At 45.8% G+C, this 19,681-nt stretch overlaps 2 protein-coding genes across 2 annotated transcripts in view; both read left to right on the top strand.

Moving 5' to 3' along the window:
- Positions 1–19,681, top strand: part of LOC141106431 (conglutinin-like) — a 228,813-nt gene that overhangs the window by 4,850 nt on the left and 204,282 nt on the right. The window contains exon 4 of the mRNA XM_073597210.1: positions 3,577–3,639. Coding sequence (XP_073453311.1) covers positions 3,577–3,639 — 63 coding nt within the window. The remainder of the gene's footprint in view (positions 1–3,576; positions 3,640–19,681) is intronic.
- The window catches only part of LOC141106430 (pulmonary surfactant-associated protein D-like), an 89,128-nt gene that overhangs the window by 4,879 nt on the left and 64,568 nt on the right, over positions 1–19,681 (top strand). The gene's annotated exons all lie outside the window — the stretch shown is intronic.

Below are 19,681 nucleotides of genomic sequence, written 5' to 3'. Positions count from 1 at the left end.
TGCTCAAGAATTTTTGCTTTAAATGATATACTATATCTAGATGATATCATTTCTAAGGTTAAAGTAAAGCTCTGGACAAAATGTTTTTTTCTTAGCTTTGAAGTATGAAGAAAGGTTAAACCTCTGTTAAGTTTATAATGCTGTGTCCATTTTGGGTTCATTTTATTTTTTTGATGGATGTTTAATATTATTTTTCAAACATTTTGCTATGGAAACCTCATAGGCGTGTGCAGGGGGTGTGCTAGGTGTGCCTGGGCACACCCTAATCACCCCAAGCGCATCAGCATTATCACTCTGTGTGCCTGCGGGGAGATGGGAAATATCTCCCTCTGACCAGTTCTGCCATTAATAAAGTGCTACCATACCTCTCTTTCACTACATCGGCTATGCCATAAGAGTGTGTGTGTAATATACATATCCACATACATACACACATGCGCATGTGTGTTTGAGCTTTGGGGTGAACACCCTAATGCAATAGACTGCGCACACCTATGGGAAACCTATTACAAAAATCCCCTTGAAAAATGATTCCTTTATTTTACAACTGAACGTCTGATACAGGGATCAGCATGCAAGATATATTGCAAAGCATTCTGTAAAAAGGAAAGGCCCAGCACTGGCTGTGTGCACTGAGGCAGCTTGTGTACAGCTGAGAGAGCCCAACAGTTTGATTTGAGAAACAAAAAAAACCTCTAAGTGATGAAAGTGTAAGGGGGTTCCCCTGTGTGACTCAATTTAGGGTCTGTCTAACCTGATCCCCCCCACTTTGCCATAACTGTTAGGTAGAAGCTGCTATTAAAGAGGAAATCCCTTCAACCCTTGTTCACTAGACATGTGCAATTTGTTTCGGTCTGAATTCGGACAAATTTTTGGTTATTCGGAGATTTGGATGTATCCGAATCTCCAAATGAAATAGTAACGAATAGTAATGAATTCTGTTAAAAAATTAATTTTGTTTATTCGTTTTCTAAAAAATTCCAACTTTTCAGAACAATTAAAATTCGAATCGTTCGATTTGAATTCTGTGTGAAGAATAGCTGGTTGTTAAGCAGTGGGCCGGGAATCTGCTTTGTCCTTAACAACCGTGAGTCTTCATCTGTCAGCGGGCTTTTCCACTGATCGATGAATGTAAAGAAAAGAATGTCGGCATTGCCAGGCAATAGAAAAATGTTTAAAAAATTGCGTGTACCCCCCCCCCTCCCTCCCAGTCCATACCAGGCTCTTTAGGTCTGGTAATGGTCTTTAAGGGAAACCCCACGCCAAAAAAAAAACGTCTTTTAATAATTTTGCATAGAGTGGGGAAGGGTTGAGACCCCTTTTGGGATTTCTGGGACTTTTGTAATAAAGATTCATCCCCACTTCTTGTTCTGCAGACAATATTTTATCAGATAGGAAATGAGGGGAACTCTTCAACAGCTATTACTTTAGGAGCTACAACCAAGTTTGTCACAACCCTTGCCATGTACAGTACATTGGTCATCCAGAGGGTAATGTTTTTTCACTCAGCAGAAGTGGAGTTACATTTTAAGGTCTCTGTTGGTCTGGTTGCACAGTGCTTAAGTACTTGTTCCTCAATATGACAGCTTTGGGGTCTTGCGATCTACCACCACTGGGCACCCTGTTCTGCATCATGGAAGTCACGTGCTTTCCCATACTTGGATGTACGAGGTAATTTACTTGGCTCTGGTTCTTGACCGGAGCAGACTTTTTGGGAATATAAGGAAGGGGGTGGGGAGCTAAGTGAACCTGTTACTTTGCTTGTATGGGTATAGCACAGGTTCATGTCAGGCTAATATAAAATGGTCCATTTTACAGCCATTTTTACAGCCTTCAGTAGGTGTACTGTGACGCAGATCCACATTGCTAACACATAATGATCTGGAGCAGACCTGGGCAAATTATGGCCCCAGGGTCACACCCAGCCCCCATCGATGCCTCCAATGTCAGCATGCCTCTCTAAACTTGTCAGCTCCCTGACAGATGTCTGTGTGGAGAGCTGCAAGAACTGGAAGGATAGAACCCGAGGAGCTGAGCAGTACAGCGGAAAGGCTCGGTTCTGATCAGAAAGCATTGCCTAAGAGACGTCCCAACAATCTCAAGCCACTCTGGTAACTGGCCAAGTTCTTCCTGGCACCTGCAAGCTGCAAATCCTAGGAGCCGTACACCTGTTCTTTACTCCAGATCAGGATCTGATGAAATCTCCACTGTAGCAATCTCAGGCTCCCTCGTTCCAGCACTTTCTAGTGCTTTTCAGAGGCCATTTGACAGGTGGTGAGGAGGTGTAATATCACCTCCTCAAAGCCTAATTTAACCTATCACACTTCAATGAAGGGCACTTTCACCCGCTTCCTGCCCAGGCCAGTTTTCAGCTTTCCTGCCCAGGCCAATTTTCAGCCTTCAGCGCTGTCGCACTTTTGAGACAGATAGAGCTTTCTTTTGGTGGTATTTAATCACTACTGAGTTTATTTATTTATTTATTTATTTATTTTTGCTAAACCAAGAAAAAAAGACCAAAAATTGTGTTCTTAGTTTCTGTTATAACATTTTGTAAATAAGTATTTTTTCTCCTTCACTGATGTGCGCTGACGAGGCTCTGATGGGGAGGCACTAATATGCAGCAGTAATAGGCAATGATAGGCGGCACTGAGGGGCACTGATAGGCAGCACTAATGGGCAGCATTTATGGGCACTGATAGGCAGCAAGAATGGGCACTGATAGGCAGAACTGATGAGGAGGCACTGATAGATGGCACTGATAGGCGGCACTGATGGGCACTGGCAGGCAGCACTGATTGGCATCACTGGCAGGCATCACTGGCAGGCATCGCTGATGGGGCTGCACTGATAATCATTGCACTGATTATCAGTGAAAATCCCCCCATGAGCAAAGCCGCTTTCGGCTCTTCTCTACTCATGCGCTGTCAGAGTCAGCAGAGAAAAGCCGATAACTGGCACTTCCTATTTACATTGTGATCAGCTGTGATTAGACGCAGCTGATCACATGGCAAAGAGCCTACGTCATAGGCCCTTTAGCGAGATCGGAGATGCAGTGTGTCACTGTACCACCAATCGCCACGCTGTGAATGGCTTGTTCTGAGGGTTGTCATATGACGTCCAGTCAGAACATCTGAACCTCCCCCCAGCTATCATTCTACTATTATTTTACAGTTTGGGTGGGCAGACAGGGATTAGTCAAACCACGGCTCAGTACCCATTTTTAACCATTCCGCCAACCGCCCATCTGAAAGAGACCTATTTTATTAACAGTTGTAACTATTATTCCTAGTGACGAGTGTTTCTTTTCTATATGTTTACATACTTACGGACCTTCCAAGGTCCAAACATTATATTGAGCAGAATTAAGTTTGGCCTTCCACAACAGTCCCAGTTTCTCATGTGGCCCGTTAGGAAAATTTATTGCCCCCCGACCTGGACTTTGGTGGATAATCTAAGAAGAGTTAAAATATTAAATGAAATAAAAATCATGGAGTATATTTTCTTTCAGTAGGCATAGAAAAGACTTCATTGCCCTTAGAATGAATCCTTAAACATTATCAAATTCTCTTTCCTCAGTATGTGAAGATCTCCAAGGGAAATTCAAAGCATTGAATGGACAACTAAAAGAACTGCAAACAGGTAAGAAGAAATGAAGGATCGTTGGAAAAATTCTAATTGGGCACCTTTACGGCCTGATGTACCAAACATGTTCTATTAGGGACTTATTTTTGACCGGAGAGACTGAATCCAAGTTGGACCATGGTGACATACATAGGCGTGTGCAGCCTATTGGATTAGACATATACGTATACCTATATACAGACACACACTTTTAAATAAATGTAAACAAACATTTTGAAATGTGTTAAAACAGTTTTTAATGTTTCAATACATTTTACATCTTATGGCAGAACATGTCAGAGGGAGAAAGTGGGGGTGAGAGAGGGGGGAGATGTATTTTAAGAAAGCATCAAATGCTCTCTATAATCCTATAAGTCCGGCCAGCCTAGCGGGACATCATTTAACCATTAAAGCTATGCGACTTCTTTATCCCAGGAGAGCCAACCTAGCAATCCACGAGATTATGCTACCTCTTTATCCCAGGAGAGCCAACCTAGCAATCCTCGAGATTATAAAAATTAAAAAAAAACAATAGGGGTCAATCGTGCTAGGATAAGTGAAAAGGCTTTGTAAAATAAATTTACAAAGTTTCCACTCACCTTGCAGTGGATCGCCACCACTTCTGGTACCATTTCTGTTAAGCCGCCCCTATTTCTCCTTTGAACTCGGGTTGGACCTATGGGTGTATGGATAAAACTCTCTGATCGGTCGGGTAATCAAGACACACACATGGGATGGTGAATCAAAATTACAATGATTTACTGGGTTTGCATATATCTTATACACTTACAGAGAGAGAGAGAGAAAAACCTCCCTCTTATTATCAGCCAATGAGATTGAAGCATAGACTTTATGAAAAAATAAGCATAAAAAATTGCATATTCTGCCTATAGATATCCCTCAGGCTATATCTAAATATAAGTTTATACATATATGTGACCATGTATGCTAGGCAATCTGCCAATGTTCCAGACACCCAACTTCTAACATGTTATAACTTTGTTATTCATTGTCTATATTAAAATGTCAGGCTAACCACACGTACATCCTGTTCAAGTACATAGCTCACAAATAATCTTTGCACTTCTAATTTTCTGCATAAGAAAGCAAAATACATTTCTTCTTGTATAACATATCTTAAAGCAGCACTCTAACATCCTTACAGGGGTAAATGTAGTTTGCATGTCAGATGCAATGCTCTGTTAAATGGAGGAACATAATCCTCCAGTGGATCTGTGAGTTTATAAATTAAAGACAATAATTATCCTTTTCATGACTAAGCCTATTTTTGAAATTTGGTGTTTACAAGTTAAAATCCGTATTTTTTGCTAGAAAATTACTTAGAACCCCCAAACATTATATATATTTTTTTAGCAGAGAATCTAGAGAATAAAATGGCGATTGTTGCAATATTTTTTATCACACGGTATTTGTGCAGCGGTGTTTTAAACGCAAATTTTTGGAAAAGTGACACTTTCATGAATTTTAAAAAATCCAAACAGTAAAGTTACCCCAATTTTTTTGTATAATGTGAAAGATGATGTTACGCCGAGTAAATAGATACCAAACATGTCACCCTTTATAATTGCACGCACTCGTGGAATGGCGTCGAACTACGGTACCTTTGAATTTCCATAGCCGACGCTTTAAAAAATGTTTATGGTTACCAGGTTTGAGCTACAGAGGAGGTCTAGGGCTAGAATTATTGCTCTCGCTCTGACGATTGCGGTGATACCTCACATGTGTGGTTTGAACACCGTTTACATATGCGGGCGCGACTTCCGTATGCGTTTTCTTCGCTGCGCGAGCTCGCGGGGACTGGGGCACTTAAAAAAATTTTTTTTTTTTATTTATTTTATTTATTTTTGTACTTTATAAATTGTGTTTAAAATTTTTATTTTTTTTTTTTTTACTTTTATTGCTGTCACAAGCAATGTAAACATCCCTTGTGACAGTAATATGTGGTGACAGGTACTCTTTATGGAGGGATGGGGGGTCTAAAAGACCCCCCATCCCTCCTTTACACTTCAAAGTATTCAGATCGCCGAAAACGGCGATTCTGAATACTGTGTACTTTTTTAAATTCGGCGCCCATGGCAGCCGAGTAAACGGGAAGTGACGTCATGACGTCGATTCCGCGTTTACAACTAGAAGGCTGGAACGAAGCCGCTCGCAGCTTCGTTCCAGCCTGCCCCTAGCCGCCGAAGGCAGCCGAACGGTCACCGGGCCTCCCGATCGCACGGGAGGCCCGGTAACAGTGGCGGGAGGCGGCGGGAGGGGATGTCCCCTCCCGCTCCTCCGGTATAACAGCCGAGCGGCTTTTAGCCGCATCAGTTGTTATACACGGGTAGCCGATCGCCCGCTGTAAACAACGGTACCGGGATGATGCCTGCAGCTGCGGGCATCATCCCGGTATAACCCCGGAAAGCCGAGTACGCATATCTGCGTACGGTCGGCGGAAGGGGATAAATAAGGGGCATATTGCGTGGATTTGCATTGGGCCATGTCTTGGCTAAAACCAGGAGATAGCAACAGGTTGACTTAGGATAGGTTTGTCTTTACAAGCATGTTATATGTTACATGCATATTTAAGGTGTAACATGTAACATGCTCCTACTACCCCCTTCCCCTGTGACAGAGGGCATGGGCTCCTCTCCCCACACCCACTGTCACATTTTGAAAACTGGCCGACTGTACAGGACTTGGCCTGCACAGATATGTCATTTATTTACAGAGATCTGGGAATTAGATATTTGCAAATCGTTTCGTAACAAATCGAAATTCGGCCGAATTTTGCATCTTTCGGACATTCGGATGCATCCGAATGTCTGAATAAAAATATAATGAATTTCAACTAATACGAAAGAAATTATAGCGAATATAATGAATGAATTTGACATGATTTGGTAATTCGTTAAAGATCTAATGAAACAAAAGGTCAACTCTAAGTAAAACTTACAGTCCAATCAGCTGATTAATTTTGTGCTGGAGGTTGGATTATTGGCAAACTGCATTCCTGAGAACTGAGTGAGAAGGGTGTTGTATTGTATTTAAGCAGAGGAGAAGAGATATTGTCATTGTGTGTGTAAATAGATTCAATAAACAAACGACTTTCCAAACTATGAATCATTATCACGAATCAACATACATACATACATACATACATACATACATAAAAATCGAATTTCAACTAATATGAAAGAAATTATAGCGGATATAATGAATGAATTCGACATGATTCGAGATTCAGTATAACAGATATCGACACTCTACAGAAATAACGAATTATCCGAAAATGAATTAACATAACATAACGAACATAACAGAATGAGATTATGTATTTTACGAATGACAACGAACCAAAACTAAACAAAATTTTCCATTGTGCACAAGTCTACTGTGAATGAGAACACTACAAGTCCAGTCCACCACCTCAGAAGATGGTTTGTAGTTCTTAATCAACTGCAAGGGTACTGATGATCACCCTCATAGTTCATTCACAAGCACTGCAGCTTTCAATCTGACAGAGGTATGGGCAGAAATCTGCAAGGCTTCTCTGCAGGAGCCTGACATTGACCCCGTGATCCATTGATCTTGGGTGCAATGCTCTGCAGGTTTCTACGAAAAAAATAATAAATGCTTATTTCTTCCTCGTACATCACGGGACACAGTGCCTCAGTAATTACTGATGGGTTATATAGGGTATCACTAGGTGATTGGACACTGGTATTATTATTATTATTATTCAGGATTTATATAGCGCCAACAGTTTACGCAGCGCTTTACAATATAAAATGGAGACAATACAGTTATAATACAATACAATACAATAGGATTAAGAGGGCCCTGCTCAGAAGAGCTTACAATCTAATAGGGTGGGGCAGGTGGTACAAAAGGTTGTAACTGTGGGGAATGAGCTGGTGGAAGTGGTAGATTAGTTGGAGACGTGATAGGCTTTCCTGAAGAGATGAGTTTTCAGGGATTGCATGAAGGTAGCAAGAGTAGGGGATAGCCGGATAGATGGAGGTAGCGAGTTCCAGAGGATGGGAGAGGCTCTGGAGAAATCCTGGAGACGAGCATGGGAGGAGGAGATGAGAGAGCTTGAAAGCAGGAGGTCTTGAGAAGAGCGGAGAGGTCGATTTGGGTGATATTTGGAGACAAGATTAGTGATGTAGCTTGGGGCAGAGTTGTGAATGGCTTTGTATGTTGTGGTTAGAATTTTTAATTTAATTCGCTGGGTGATTGGGAGCCAGTGTAGGGATTGAAGTAGAGGGTTGGCAGACACTGAGCGGTTGGTAAGGTGGATAAGCCTGGCAGCAGCATTCATGATAGACTGAAGAGGGGATAGCCTATGGAGAGGTAAGCCAATGAGAAGGGAGTTGCAATAATCAAGGCGAGAGATAACAAGGGAGTGAATGAGGAGCTTGGTGGTTTCATTTGTTAAAAAAGGGCGAATTTTAGAGATGTTACGGAGGTGAATTCTACAAACTTTTGACAACGATTGGATTTGAGGCTGAAATGACAAGTCAGAGTCTAGGATTACACCTAGTACCCTGGCGTGAGGGGAGGGACTGATGGTTGCATTGTTGATTTTGATGGAAAAGTCATGGAGGGGGGCACGGGCGGGGGGGAATATTAATAGCTCAGTTTTAGAGAGATTTAGTTTAAGGAAGTGGTGCGACATCCATGCTGATATGTCAGTTAGTAAGTTAGTAATGCGAGAGGAGACTGAAGGAGTGAGGTGAGGAGTAGGGATGAGCTTCGTGTTCGAGTCGAACCCATGTTCGACTCGAACATCGGCTGTTCGATCGTTCGCCGAATTGCGAACGTTATGGGCCGTTCGCGCTAAATTCGTGTGGCGCGTCACGGCCCATAATTCACTGCGGCATCGCAGTGCATTGCTGGCTGATGATTGGCCAAGCATGCACTATGACCCGCATGCTTGGCCAATCACAGCGCTGTCAGTAGAGAGAGCTGTAATTGGCCAAAGCCAGGGTGGCTTTGGCCAATTACGGCTCAGGGCATTTAGTACACACCCCACACTATATAAGGCCGCCTGCACGGCGGCCCTGTGTAGTGTGTGTTCCGGTGTGCTGAGAGATAGAGAGAGAGAGAGACAGTGTCATTTGATTTGAGTTAGATAGATTAGGCAGAACAGTCAGTCAGTTAGCTGCACTTACAGTGTATTGTGTATATATATGCATCCCAGGTGTTGCATATATATATATACACTGTATTCAGTTTAGCTAGATCCGTTCCTGTTATCTTCTATCTAGACTATTTACATTTAATGCAGTGCGTCCTGCTCACAGTGTTCAGCTAGATCCGTTCCTGTTATCTTCTAGACTATTTACATTTAGTGCAGTGCGTCCTGCTCACAGTGTTCAGCTAGATCCGTTCCTGCTATTTACATTTAGTGCAGTGCGTCCTGCTCACAGTGTTCAGCTAGATCCGTTCCTGTTAAATTCCTACTGACCGGCAGGCTTGTCTGGTTACAGTATATAAAGCTACCTGAAGAAAATTACAGGTGTTCTATTTGATCCTATTAGTACCACGGTCAGGCAGCTAGACTATTTACATTTAGTACAGTGCGTCCTGCTCACAGTGTTCAGCTAGATCCGTTCCTGTTATCTTCCTACTGACAGGCAGGCTTGTCTGGTTACAGTATATAAAGCTACCTGAAGAAAATTACAGGTGTTCTATTTGATCCTATTAGTACCACGGTCAGGCAGCTAGACTATTTACATTTAGTACAGTGCGTCCTGCTCACAGTGTACAGCTAGATCCGTTCCTGTTATCTTCCTACTGACAGGCAGGCTTGTCTGGTTACAGTATATAAAGCTACCTGAAGAAAATTACAGGTGTTCTATTTGATCCTATTAGTACCACGGTCAGGCAGCTAGACTATTTACATTTAGTACAGTGCGTCCTGCTCACAGTGTACAGCTAGATCCGTTCCTGTTATCTTCCTACTGACAGGCAGGCTTGTCTGGTTACAGTATATAAAGCTACCTGAAGAAAATTACAGGTGTTCTATTTGATCCTATTAGTACCACGGTCAGGCAGCTAGACTATTTACATTTAGTACAGTGCGTCCTGCTCACAGTGTTCAGCTAGATCCGTTCCTGTTATCTTCCTACTGACAGGCAGGCTTGTCTGGTTACAGTATATAAAGCTACTTGAAGAAAATTACAGGTGTTCTATCCCAGCTTAGTGCAGCTACAGGCCATTAGTATGTCTGGAAGGCCAAGAAGGAGAGGCAGACAGTCACAAGCCAATAAGAGAGGGCAAGCAGGCTCTGTGTCTAGTGCTGGTCGTGGAGACGGTGCATCCTCATCAGCACGTGGCCATGGGACACGCTTGGCCTTTTTTTCGGCAGCTGGCCATGTTGAGCCGCAACATGCGGAAGACTTGGTCGAGTGGATGACCAAGCCGTCCTCATCCTCCTCATCCTCTCTCACCCATGCCCAGGGTGCTTTGTCTGGCAAAGCAGCGGCCTCTTCCCTCAGCTCAATGTCATCAGTGACTCCTTCCCTAGCTCCACCATGTCCTCATGAGGATTCCCTCGAACTGTTTGACCACAGTGTTGGGTACATGCTCCAGGAGGATGCCCAGCGTTTGGAAGGCTCTGATGACGATACTGAGCTCGATGAAGGCAGTAACATGAGCGCGGACAGAGGGGGTGCCCAAGAAGGACAGCAATCTGGCAGTCATGCTCCCCCTGCTGCAGCATACTGCCAGGTTTGCTCCAGTGATGAGGAGGGAGGGGATGATGAGGTCACTGACTCAACGTGGGTGCCTGATAGGAGAGAGGAGGAGGAGGAGGAGGAGGAGGAGGAGGAGGAGGAGGAGGCGGCAGCACATCACCAACGAGGCAGGATGCCCTCCAGGGGCCAGCCTAAGGGCAACACATTGACTGCATCACACCCCAAAGCTCCACATGTGCAGGGCGCTGCAGTCTCTGCGCGTTATTCAAAAAGTTCTTTGGTGTGGGCCTTTTTTGAGACGAGTGCATCAGATCGCACCGCTGCTATTTGCAACATATGTCTCAAGCGTATCTCGCGTGGCCAAAATATCTCCCGCTTGGGTACCACATGCTTGACCAGACATATGTTGACCTGCCATGCAGTTCGTTGGCAAGCGTATCTAAAAGACCCACACCAAAGAACAAAGAGGATCTCTCCTTGCTCCTCATCAGCTGAGATTTCCAACCCCACTAGACCTTCAGTCCTCTCTGAGACCTGCAGTGAGAGGAATGAAGGTGTAGAATTAGGTGTGTCACAGCCAAGTACTTGTGGGCAATCTGCTTTTGGTACACCGACGTCAGATTGTACCAGGCAAATTTCCCTGCCCCAGCTGCTGCACCGCCGAAAGAAGTTTGCTCCCAGCCATCCACATGCCCAGCGGTTGAATGCTAGCTTGGCAAAATTGCTAGCACTTCAACTGCTGCCTTTTCAGTTGGTAGACTCTGCCCCCTTCCGTGAGTTTGTGGAATGTGCGGTTCCTCAGTGGCAGGTACCCAAACGCCACTTTTTCTCACGGAAGGCGATTCCGGCTCTCTACCGGCATGTGGAAGGCAATGTCCATGCCTCGCTGGACAGGGCGGTCAGCGGTAAGGTGCATATTACCGCTGACTCATGGTCCAGCAGGCATGGACAGGGACGTTACCTAAGTTTCACGGCGCATTGGGTGACTCTGCTGGCAGCTGGGAAGGATGCAGGACAAGGTGCAGTAGTGTTGGAGGTTGTTCTGCCACCACGCCTCCAAAATGCTGATTGTGACACACCTCTCTCCTCCACCCCCTCCTCTTCTTCTTCCTCCATGGCCTCTTCCTCGGAACCAGCGGTGCTCCGTAGGCGTTCAAGGGGCTACGCAAGTACGCAGGCCAAAAGATGCCATGCGGTGCTTGAGCTGGTGTGCTTGGGGGACAGGAGCCACACTGGGGCAGAGGTTCTGTCAGCTCTGCAGGGGCAGGTTCAGAGGTGGTTGACGCCACGCCAACTTAAGGCAGGAATGGTGGTTTGCGACAATGGCACCAACCTCCTCTCTGCCCTCCGACAGGGACAAATGACCCATGTGCCCTGTTTGGCTCACGTCCTTAACTTGGTGGTGCAGCGGTTCTTGGGCAGGTACCCGGGCTTACAGGATGTCCTGAGGCAGGCCAGGAAAGTCTGTGTGCATTTCCGCCGGTCATATAATGCCAGTGCTCGGCTGACGGACCTCCAAAAGGAGTTTAACCTGCCCAAGAACCGCCTAATCTGTGACATGCCCACCAGGTGGAACTCAACGTTGGCCATGCTGCAGCGGCTGCACACGCAGCAGAGGGCCATCAATGAGTACCTGTGCGACTATGGCACCAGGACAGGGTCAGGGGAGCTTGGTTTTTTTTCCCCACGCCAGTGGGCCATGATCAGGGATGCATGCACTGTCCTGTCACCATTCGAGGAGGCCACGAGGATGGTGAGCAGTGACAGTGCATGCATCAGTGACACTGTCCCCCTTGTCCACCTGTTGGAGCACACGCTGCGTGGAATAATGGACAGGGCACTTGAGGCAGAACAGAGGCAGGAAGAGGAGGACTTCCTTAGCTCTCAAGGCCCCCTTTATCCAGACAGTGTTCCTGCGTGCCCGCCGATCACACAGGAAGAGGACGAGGAGGAAGAGGAGGAGGAGGAAGATTGTGTCAGTATGGAGGTGGAGCCTGGCACTCAGCATCAGCAGCAGTCTTTAAGGGATCAGTCCCAAGAAACACATGGACTTGTACGTGGCTGGGAGGAGGTGGCTGCGGACCATGTCGTTCTTAGTGACCCAGAGGACTCCGGACCGAATGCCTCAGCAAACCTACGCTGCATGGCCTCCCTGATCCTGCAAAGCCTGCGTAAGGATCCTCGTATTCGTGGTATCAAGGAGAAGGACCAATACTGGCTGGCAACCCTCCTTGATCCACGTTACAAGGGTAAGGTTGCGGACCTTATCTTGCCATCGCAGAGGGAGCAGAGGATGAAACATCTTCGGGAGGCCTTGCAGAAAGGTCTGTGCAACGCGTTCCCAGAGACTGGGAGGTTACAAACTCCTGTTTCTGGACAACGTGTTGCTGAGGCTTCGGTCAGTCAAAGAAGGAGCGGTGGAGAAGGTGGCCGTCTGACCGATGCGTTCAGACAATTTTTTGGTCCGCAGCCCCAAGGTATGATCGGTTCCAGCAACCATCGCCAGCGTCTGTTTTACATGGTGCAGGAATACCTAGGGGCAAGATCAGACTTGGACACCTTTCCCACCGAAAATCCTCTGGGTTACTGGGTCTTGAGGATGGATCACTGGCCAGAGCTTGCACAGTATGCAATTGAGCTACTGGCCTGTCCTGCATCCAGCGTTCTTTCGGAACGCACATTCAGTGCTGCTGGAGGCGTGGTAACCGATCACAGGGTGCGTCTGTCCACCGACTCGGTCGATCGGCTGACCTTCATAAAAATGAATGAGTCTTGGATCACCACCAGCTACCAAGCACCTGATGCTGATGTAACCGAATAATTTTTTTTGAAATCTCAGATCCCTTCAAAGACTGCCTATGCTGATGCTGAGTGACTATCCCTGAGTAATTATCCTCTTCCTCCTCAATCATCACGCTGATAGCTTGTAAGAACATTTTTGGTTCTGGGCGCCACCACCAGTGCCTAAGGCACAATTTTTCAGCCCCTGTTTAACAGGGGCGTGTAATTACAATTTTTGATGTAATACTTTGCAGCAGGGCTCGTTCCTGCATTCCAACTAGAGTGTCTGTGAGGGGTTGCAGTGTTGTGGCACCAGCACCAGTGCCTAGGGCCCAATTTTTCTGCCCCTGTCTAACAGGGGCGTGTAATTACAATTTTTGATGCAATACTTTGCAGCAGGGCTCGTTCCTGCGTTCCAACTAGAGTGTCTGTGAGGGGTTGCAGTGTTGTGGCACCAGCACCAGTGCCTAAGGCCCAATTTTTCTGCCCCTGTCTAACAGGGGCGTGTAATTACAATTTTTGATGCAATACTTTGCAGCAGGGCTCGTTCCTGCGTTCCAACTAGAGTGTCTGTGAGGGGTTGCAGTGTTGTGGCACCAGCACCAGTGCCTAAGGCCCAATTTTTCTGCCCCTGTCTAACAGGGGCGTGTAATTACAATTTTTGAAGCAATAATTTGCAGCAGGGCTCGTTCCTGCGTTCCAACTAGAGTGTCTGTGAGGGGTTGCAGTGTTGTGGCACCAGCACCAGTGCCTAAGGCCTAATTTTTCAGCTCCTGTTCAACAGGGGCATGTAATTACAATTCTTGATCTAATATTTCACAGCAGGGCCCTGTGAGGGCTTACAGTGTTGTGGCCACAGCAACACCTAAGGCCCAAATTTCTGCTGAGTATATAGGGCAGGACCCTACTTTCAAACATCTAACTTACAAACGACTCCTACTTGCAAACGGAAGGAGACAACAGGAAGTGAGATGAAATCTACCCCTAGGAAGGGAAATTCTCTCCTGTAAGAGTTAATATGGGAAAACAATTTCTCCTTTCCACTGATGCTTTCCAATCCTTGTTCCACAAAAAAACCCAAATTTTCAAAAAACATTTTTCATTGGGACAAAAAAGTGAGGTGAAATCTTCTGAAGAGGAGGAAAGACAGCAAAACAAATGTCACAGGGGTGATAACCCTTCCCTATGTTTTCCAAAAAGCTTAGAAAAGATTTTTTGGCTGGAGCTAAACACGTTAAAAATGTTCAAAATTACAAACAGATTCTACTTAACAACAAACCTACAGTCCCTGTCTTGTTTGCACCGCCTGTATACTGCTGTTCAGAGTATATAGGGCCTGGTGGCCCCACACCTTTCCTTATTTTAATTTGGGTGCGGGGTTCCCCTTAATATCCATACAAGACCCAAAGGGCCTGGTAATGGACTGGGGGGTACCCATGCCGTTTGTCTCACTGATTTTCATCCATATTGCCATGACCCGACATGACATTAAACCCGCAAGCAGTTTTAAATGAGATTTTTTCCTTTAAAAATGACATTTGGTGCAGGGACTGTTCTAAACATGGGAAACACGCGTCACTTTACAGGCATACTATAGACACCCCCCAGGTACGATATTTAAAGGAATATTTCACTTTTTTTTTTTTACTTTAAGCATCATTAAAATCACTGCTCCCGAAAAAACGGCCGTTTTTAAAAGTTTTTTTTGCATTGATACATGTCCCCTGGGGTAGGACCCGGGTCCCCAAACCCTTTTTAGGACAATACCATGCAAATTAGCCTTTAAAATGAGCACTTTTGATTTCGAACGTTCGAGTCCCATAGACGTCAATGGGGTTCTAACGTTCGTGCGAACTTTCGGTCCGTTCGCGGGTTCTGGTGCGAACCGAACCGGGGGGTGTTCGGCTCATCCCTAGTGAGGAGTACACAGATAGATTTGGGTGTCATCAGCGTATAAGTGGTATTGGAAGCCGCGGGCAGTTATTAAGTGACCAAGGGAGGAGGTGTAGATAGAGAAGAGAAGGGGTCCAAGGACCGAGCCTTGGGGGACCCCCACAGAAAGGGGCAATGGAGAGGAGGAGACAGAGTTGTAGGTGACACTGAAGGAACGCTGTGATAAATAGCCAGAGAACCAGGATAGAGCAGAATCTCAGAGGCCAAGGGAATGTAGTTTATTGAGAAGGAGCGGGTGGTCAACAGTATCAAAGGCCGCAGAGAGGTCAAGTAGTAGGAGTATGGAGTACTGGCTGTTGGTTTTAGCAGTTAGTAAATCGTTAGTGAGTTTTAGTAAGGTAGTTTCCGTGGAGTGCTGCGAGAGAAAGCCAGACTGTAAGGGGTCAAGAAGGTTATTTTCATTGAGATAGGAGCTAAGACGGTTGTAGACTAAGCGTTCTAGAAGTTTAGAGGTGAATGGGAGTAATGAGATGGGTCTTAAGTTGTTCAGGTTGGTAGGGTCCAGTGAGGGCTTTTTAAGAATGGGAGTGATCTGCGCATGTTTTAGAGGGGAGGGGAAAATGCCACTAGAAAGGGAGAGATTGAAGATGTGGGTGAGGGTGCATAGGATAGAAGAAGAGGGTGACCGTAGTAGTTGTGAGGGAACAGGATCCAAGGGACAATTGGTTAGGTGGGCATCCGAGAAAATTTTTTTAACCTCTTCCGTAGTAGCCAATTCAAAAGAGGAGAGTGTTGAATGTGCTGCTGGGCAAGGTATGATGGGTGGGGAAGATGTACGCACAGTGGAGATGTCCTCACAAATTGCATCGAACTTGTCTTTGAAGTGATTGGCAATCTCTTGGGCAGTGAGTGAGTTAGTGGGTAGAGGGGGTGGTGGACGAAGCAGAGAGTTAAAGGTTGAGAAGAGCCGACGGGGACTGGATGACAAGGAATTAATAAGAGAGACAAAGTAGGCTTGTTTGGCAGCATGGAGGCATGAATTGTATTTTAGAAGGGCAGATTTATATAGGGTGAAGTCTTGCAGGCATTTGGTTTTACGCCACAGTCGTTCAAGAGCACGGCAATGTCTCTTGAGATTTCTAGTGTTGTCAGTTTGCCAGGGTTGTAACGGTCGGGGCCTAATTCTGCGTGTGGTTAGAGGAGCAAGTGCATCTAGTGATGATGAGAGTGAATTGTTGTATACAGAAGTGGCCAGGTCAGGACAGGACAGGGGAGAGATTATGTCATATAGGTGGTCAGTAGCAGAATAGAGAAGAGAAGGGTTAAAGTGGCGAAGGTTTCTACAAGTAATTGTTTGCTGCTTGGAGGGATGGGTGGTTGGAGGCAAGGATACAGTGAAAGTAATGAGGTTGTGATCAGATAGAGGAAAGGGGGTGTTGGTGAGGTTGCCAGGGTTGCAGAGATGGGAGAATACAAGGGTATTACCATTGGAGTGAGTGGAAGTATGTGTCCATTGGGTTAGGTCAAAAGATGAGGTTAAGTTGAGAAGTTTAGCTGTAGTTGGGCTGTTAACATTGACAGGAATGTTAAAGTCACCAAGAATAATGATGGGTATTTCAGAGGAGAGAAAGCAGGGTAGCCAGGCAGCAAAGTCATCAAGAAAGCGCAATACCGGTCCTGGAGGCTTATAAATTGCTGCAATCCTCAGAGAAATGGGAGAAAACAGACGAATACAGTGCATCTCGAAAGAAGAGAGGGATAGAGAGGGAGGGACAGGAAGGACTTGGAAGGTGCTTTGTGGGGACAGAAGGAAGCCAACTCCACCTCCTTTCTGTCTGTTGGGTCTGGAGGAGTGAGTCCAATGGAGACCACCATGGGAGAGGGCAGCAGGAGAAGCTGAGTCAAAATTTTGAAGCCAGGTTTCTGTTATGGCGAGTATGTTCAAGCCATGAGAGATGAAGAGGTCATGTACAGATGTTAGCTTGTTACAGATGGAGCGGGCGTTCCAAAGGGCACATGAGATTGGTGGGGTGCTTTGAGGAAGCAGGGGGATAGAAATTAAACTGAGTGGATTGCGGTGGTTGCCAGAGGGGGAGGGGTATTGGATATGTGGCTTGCATTTGGAAAATGGCGGACCAGGATTAGGAGAAATGTCACCTGAGACTAGGAGAAGGAGGAGGGTGAGGAAGGCAAGGTGGGAGTGGGATGTGCATGAGCGCACGTGTCTAGTGGCCCTGGTGTTTATGTCAGCATGTGGGTGCAGCAACTGCAGGAGATGATGGGTGCCATAGTAGGGAGAGGGTAGGAGTGAGGGTGATATGTGCATGCTGCAGGGAAGAGAGGAGGGGTAGAGTAAAGATAATTTGAGGATAGAAGACACCAATGTGAGAAGGAAGAGAATAAGGAGCATGTTAGTGGATAGAGAATATATATAACATAAATTTCAAAGGTGGTTTGCTTGTCGTCTTGCAGAGTGGAGCAGAGTTCCTGTTGTTCATACAGCTTTAGTTATCCTGCTTTCGTTAAACTGCGTCGGTGAAACTGCGCATCACTCGTGACAGAGCCACTCAGGACAGAGCCATGATGTCTGCGCCATGCCCCTGTCTGCGCCACCCCATAAGCTGCCATAAATTTATAGAGAGACTAAGCTGGGATGCATTTCTCAGTTGGTCATTATTGGTACACCCTAAACAGGAAGTTCAACCCCCTATATAATCCTTCCCCTTACAGGGATACCTCAGTTTTTTCGCCAATGTCTTAGGTGTTGGACGTGTAAAGATGTCCTGTGCTGAGCTCCAAAGGGAATATCCTATATCCTATACTGGGGCAAGCCAGGCGAACCGGATCCATTTCAAAGTGTCCTTTGTAGGCCGAATTGGATGGTACCCGGGCCTCGTGTCCGAATAAACAAGGTTTTACCTGTAACGCTTATCTTTTTAGAGAGCTGGACCCTGCATTTCAGAATTTGGTTTTTCTAGCCTTATTCTTGGCCGGGTGCTTTACAGGCCCAGAACTGCGGATCCCCCTATCCATAGGGGGCCCCAGTCTCTGAAGGTTTTCCAAACGGAGCCCACCGTGAGAGGTGAAGATTGGGTCTGTATAGCAGAACCCTGCAGCTGGATAAGGTAAGGGAGATTCCGCAGATTTTTTTAATTCTAGTAGGTTTTTCCTTTAAGTAAATGTATGCTATGCCTATTGTCGCCACGGGGGCTGCCAAGGGCACATACCTTCACACGCTTGATTGTCTGTCTCAGTGTTCACGCTGCACAGGTCCTCCAGCCGAGCTCCAGATAGGATGGGATGGGGTTATGCAAAATGGGGGGATGGGGGAAAGGGACAAAGAGCAGGTTCTGTGTAAACAGTTGTTCAGTCGGTAGACTGATCAATGTCTGATCACACACCAATTGTGGTGTTATTGCTGTAACCCATGACCAATATAGTAATACAAGGAATAGGGGAAAGGAACGGGAAGGGGACTCTCAATATAAAGGATATCAAGTGGAAAAGCGGTTACGTCAGCAATAAGTGATCGAAAAATAGTATCGTAAAATTACCAATTTATTAAACAATGTTAAAATCCACAGAGTATATTGAGGCAATCAAGGAGATGATGCTTACAATGTGGGTGATAGAAAGGACATCAAGTATCAAAAAATAATGCAGTAGACAAGACAAAAAATAAAACATACACACATACAACAGCACCAACACGGTCCGGACTTAATATGCTACTCAGCAGCTAATGAGTCAAATTAGCCTAAGGCAATCACCGAATGGTGTTGCAGCCATATATTAAGTTGTAAATTTTAGGTAAAATATGCTGCTGAGGAGCATATGATGGGAGCAGGGAGGGAAGGGGAGAGGAAACTAATGGATGGTCGCCAGGGGTGATTGCCTAGCAACCCGCTGATGGAGGGTGGGCGGTTGACGTGACGTGAATACAAGCCTGGGATGTTCAACAACGGTGGGACTGTGAATTCATTCAAAAGTTGGTGATCGGAGCATAAAGTGTAGGAGGCGCTGATTGATCAAGGTGATCTGATGATAATTTGCTGAGGGAGATAAATGTCACAGTTCGCAGCAAACTTTAACAGCCTCTTGAACTAGGCACTAAATGCGGGCATATAAGATGTGCTTTAAACCGGTGTGTTTTGCAGCAATGAAGGCAGTATATCACAATGTGCAGGTATATGCATTTTCCAAAGTGGATGCTTTCTAGGGTCGCTCATACATTATCGCCCTTCGTAGAACTAGGAGGCTAATCCGGGATCGGGTCTTCTGGATAAATGACGGGATCCAACGGACATGTGAAGCTGCAGAGTGCCGGCTGCTGACTGTGGCAATCAAGTGGTATTGGCGTGCATTAGGTAATGTGCAAGCGCCCAGCTCCTTCCCGTTCACTATGACAGCTCGGATTGATGTCCACGTGTGCTTTGGCGTTCGGCTGGTACCTCTCAGTGGATCGTGACGGTGCCATTGATGATGTCAACGCGTTTCGCTGTAGCTTATTAGCGTAGATTCATCCTGGACGTGTGATTGGTGAGGCCGGCACACACCTTTATATTATGTGCTTTGACAGCCGTATATCCAATCAGCTGTGTGATTTAACAAGAAACATTGTCTCTAGCTATAAAGCCATATAAAGCATATGGCCTCTCGTTATTAACATTTACCTTCAG

The sequence above is a fragment of the Aquarana catesbeiana genome, linkage group LG08, assembly GCF_042186555.1.
Source record: "Aquarana catesbeiana isolate 2022-GZ linkage group LG08, ASM4218655v1, whole genome shotgun sequence".
In the NCBI taxonomy this organism is placed as follows: domain Eukaryota; kingdom Metazoa; phylum Chordata; class Amphibia; order Anura; family Ranidae; genus Aquarana; species Aquarana catesbeiana.
Note: the sequence above shows the minus strand (reverse complement) of the source record. Positions and strands in the feature narration are given on the sequence as shown.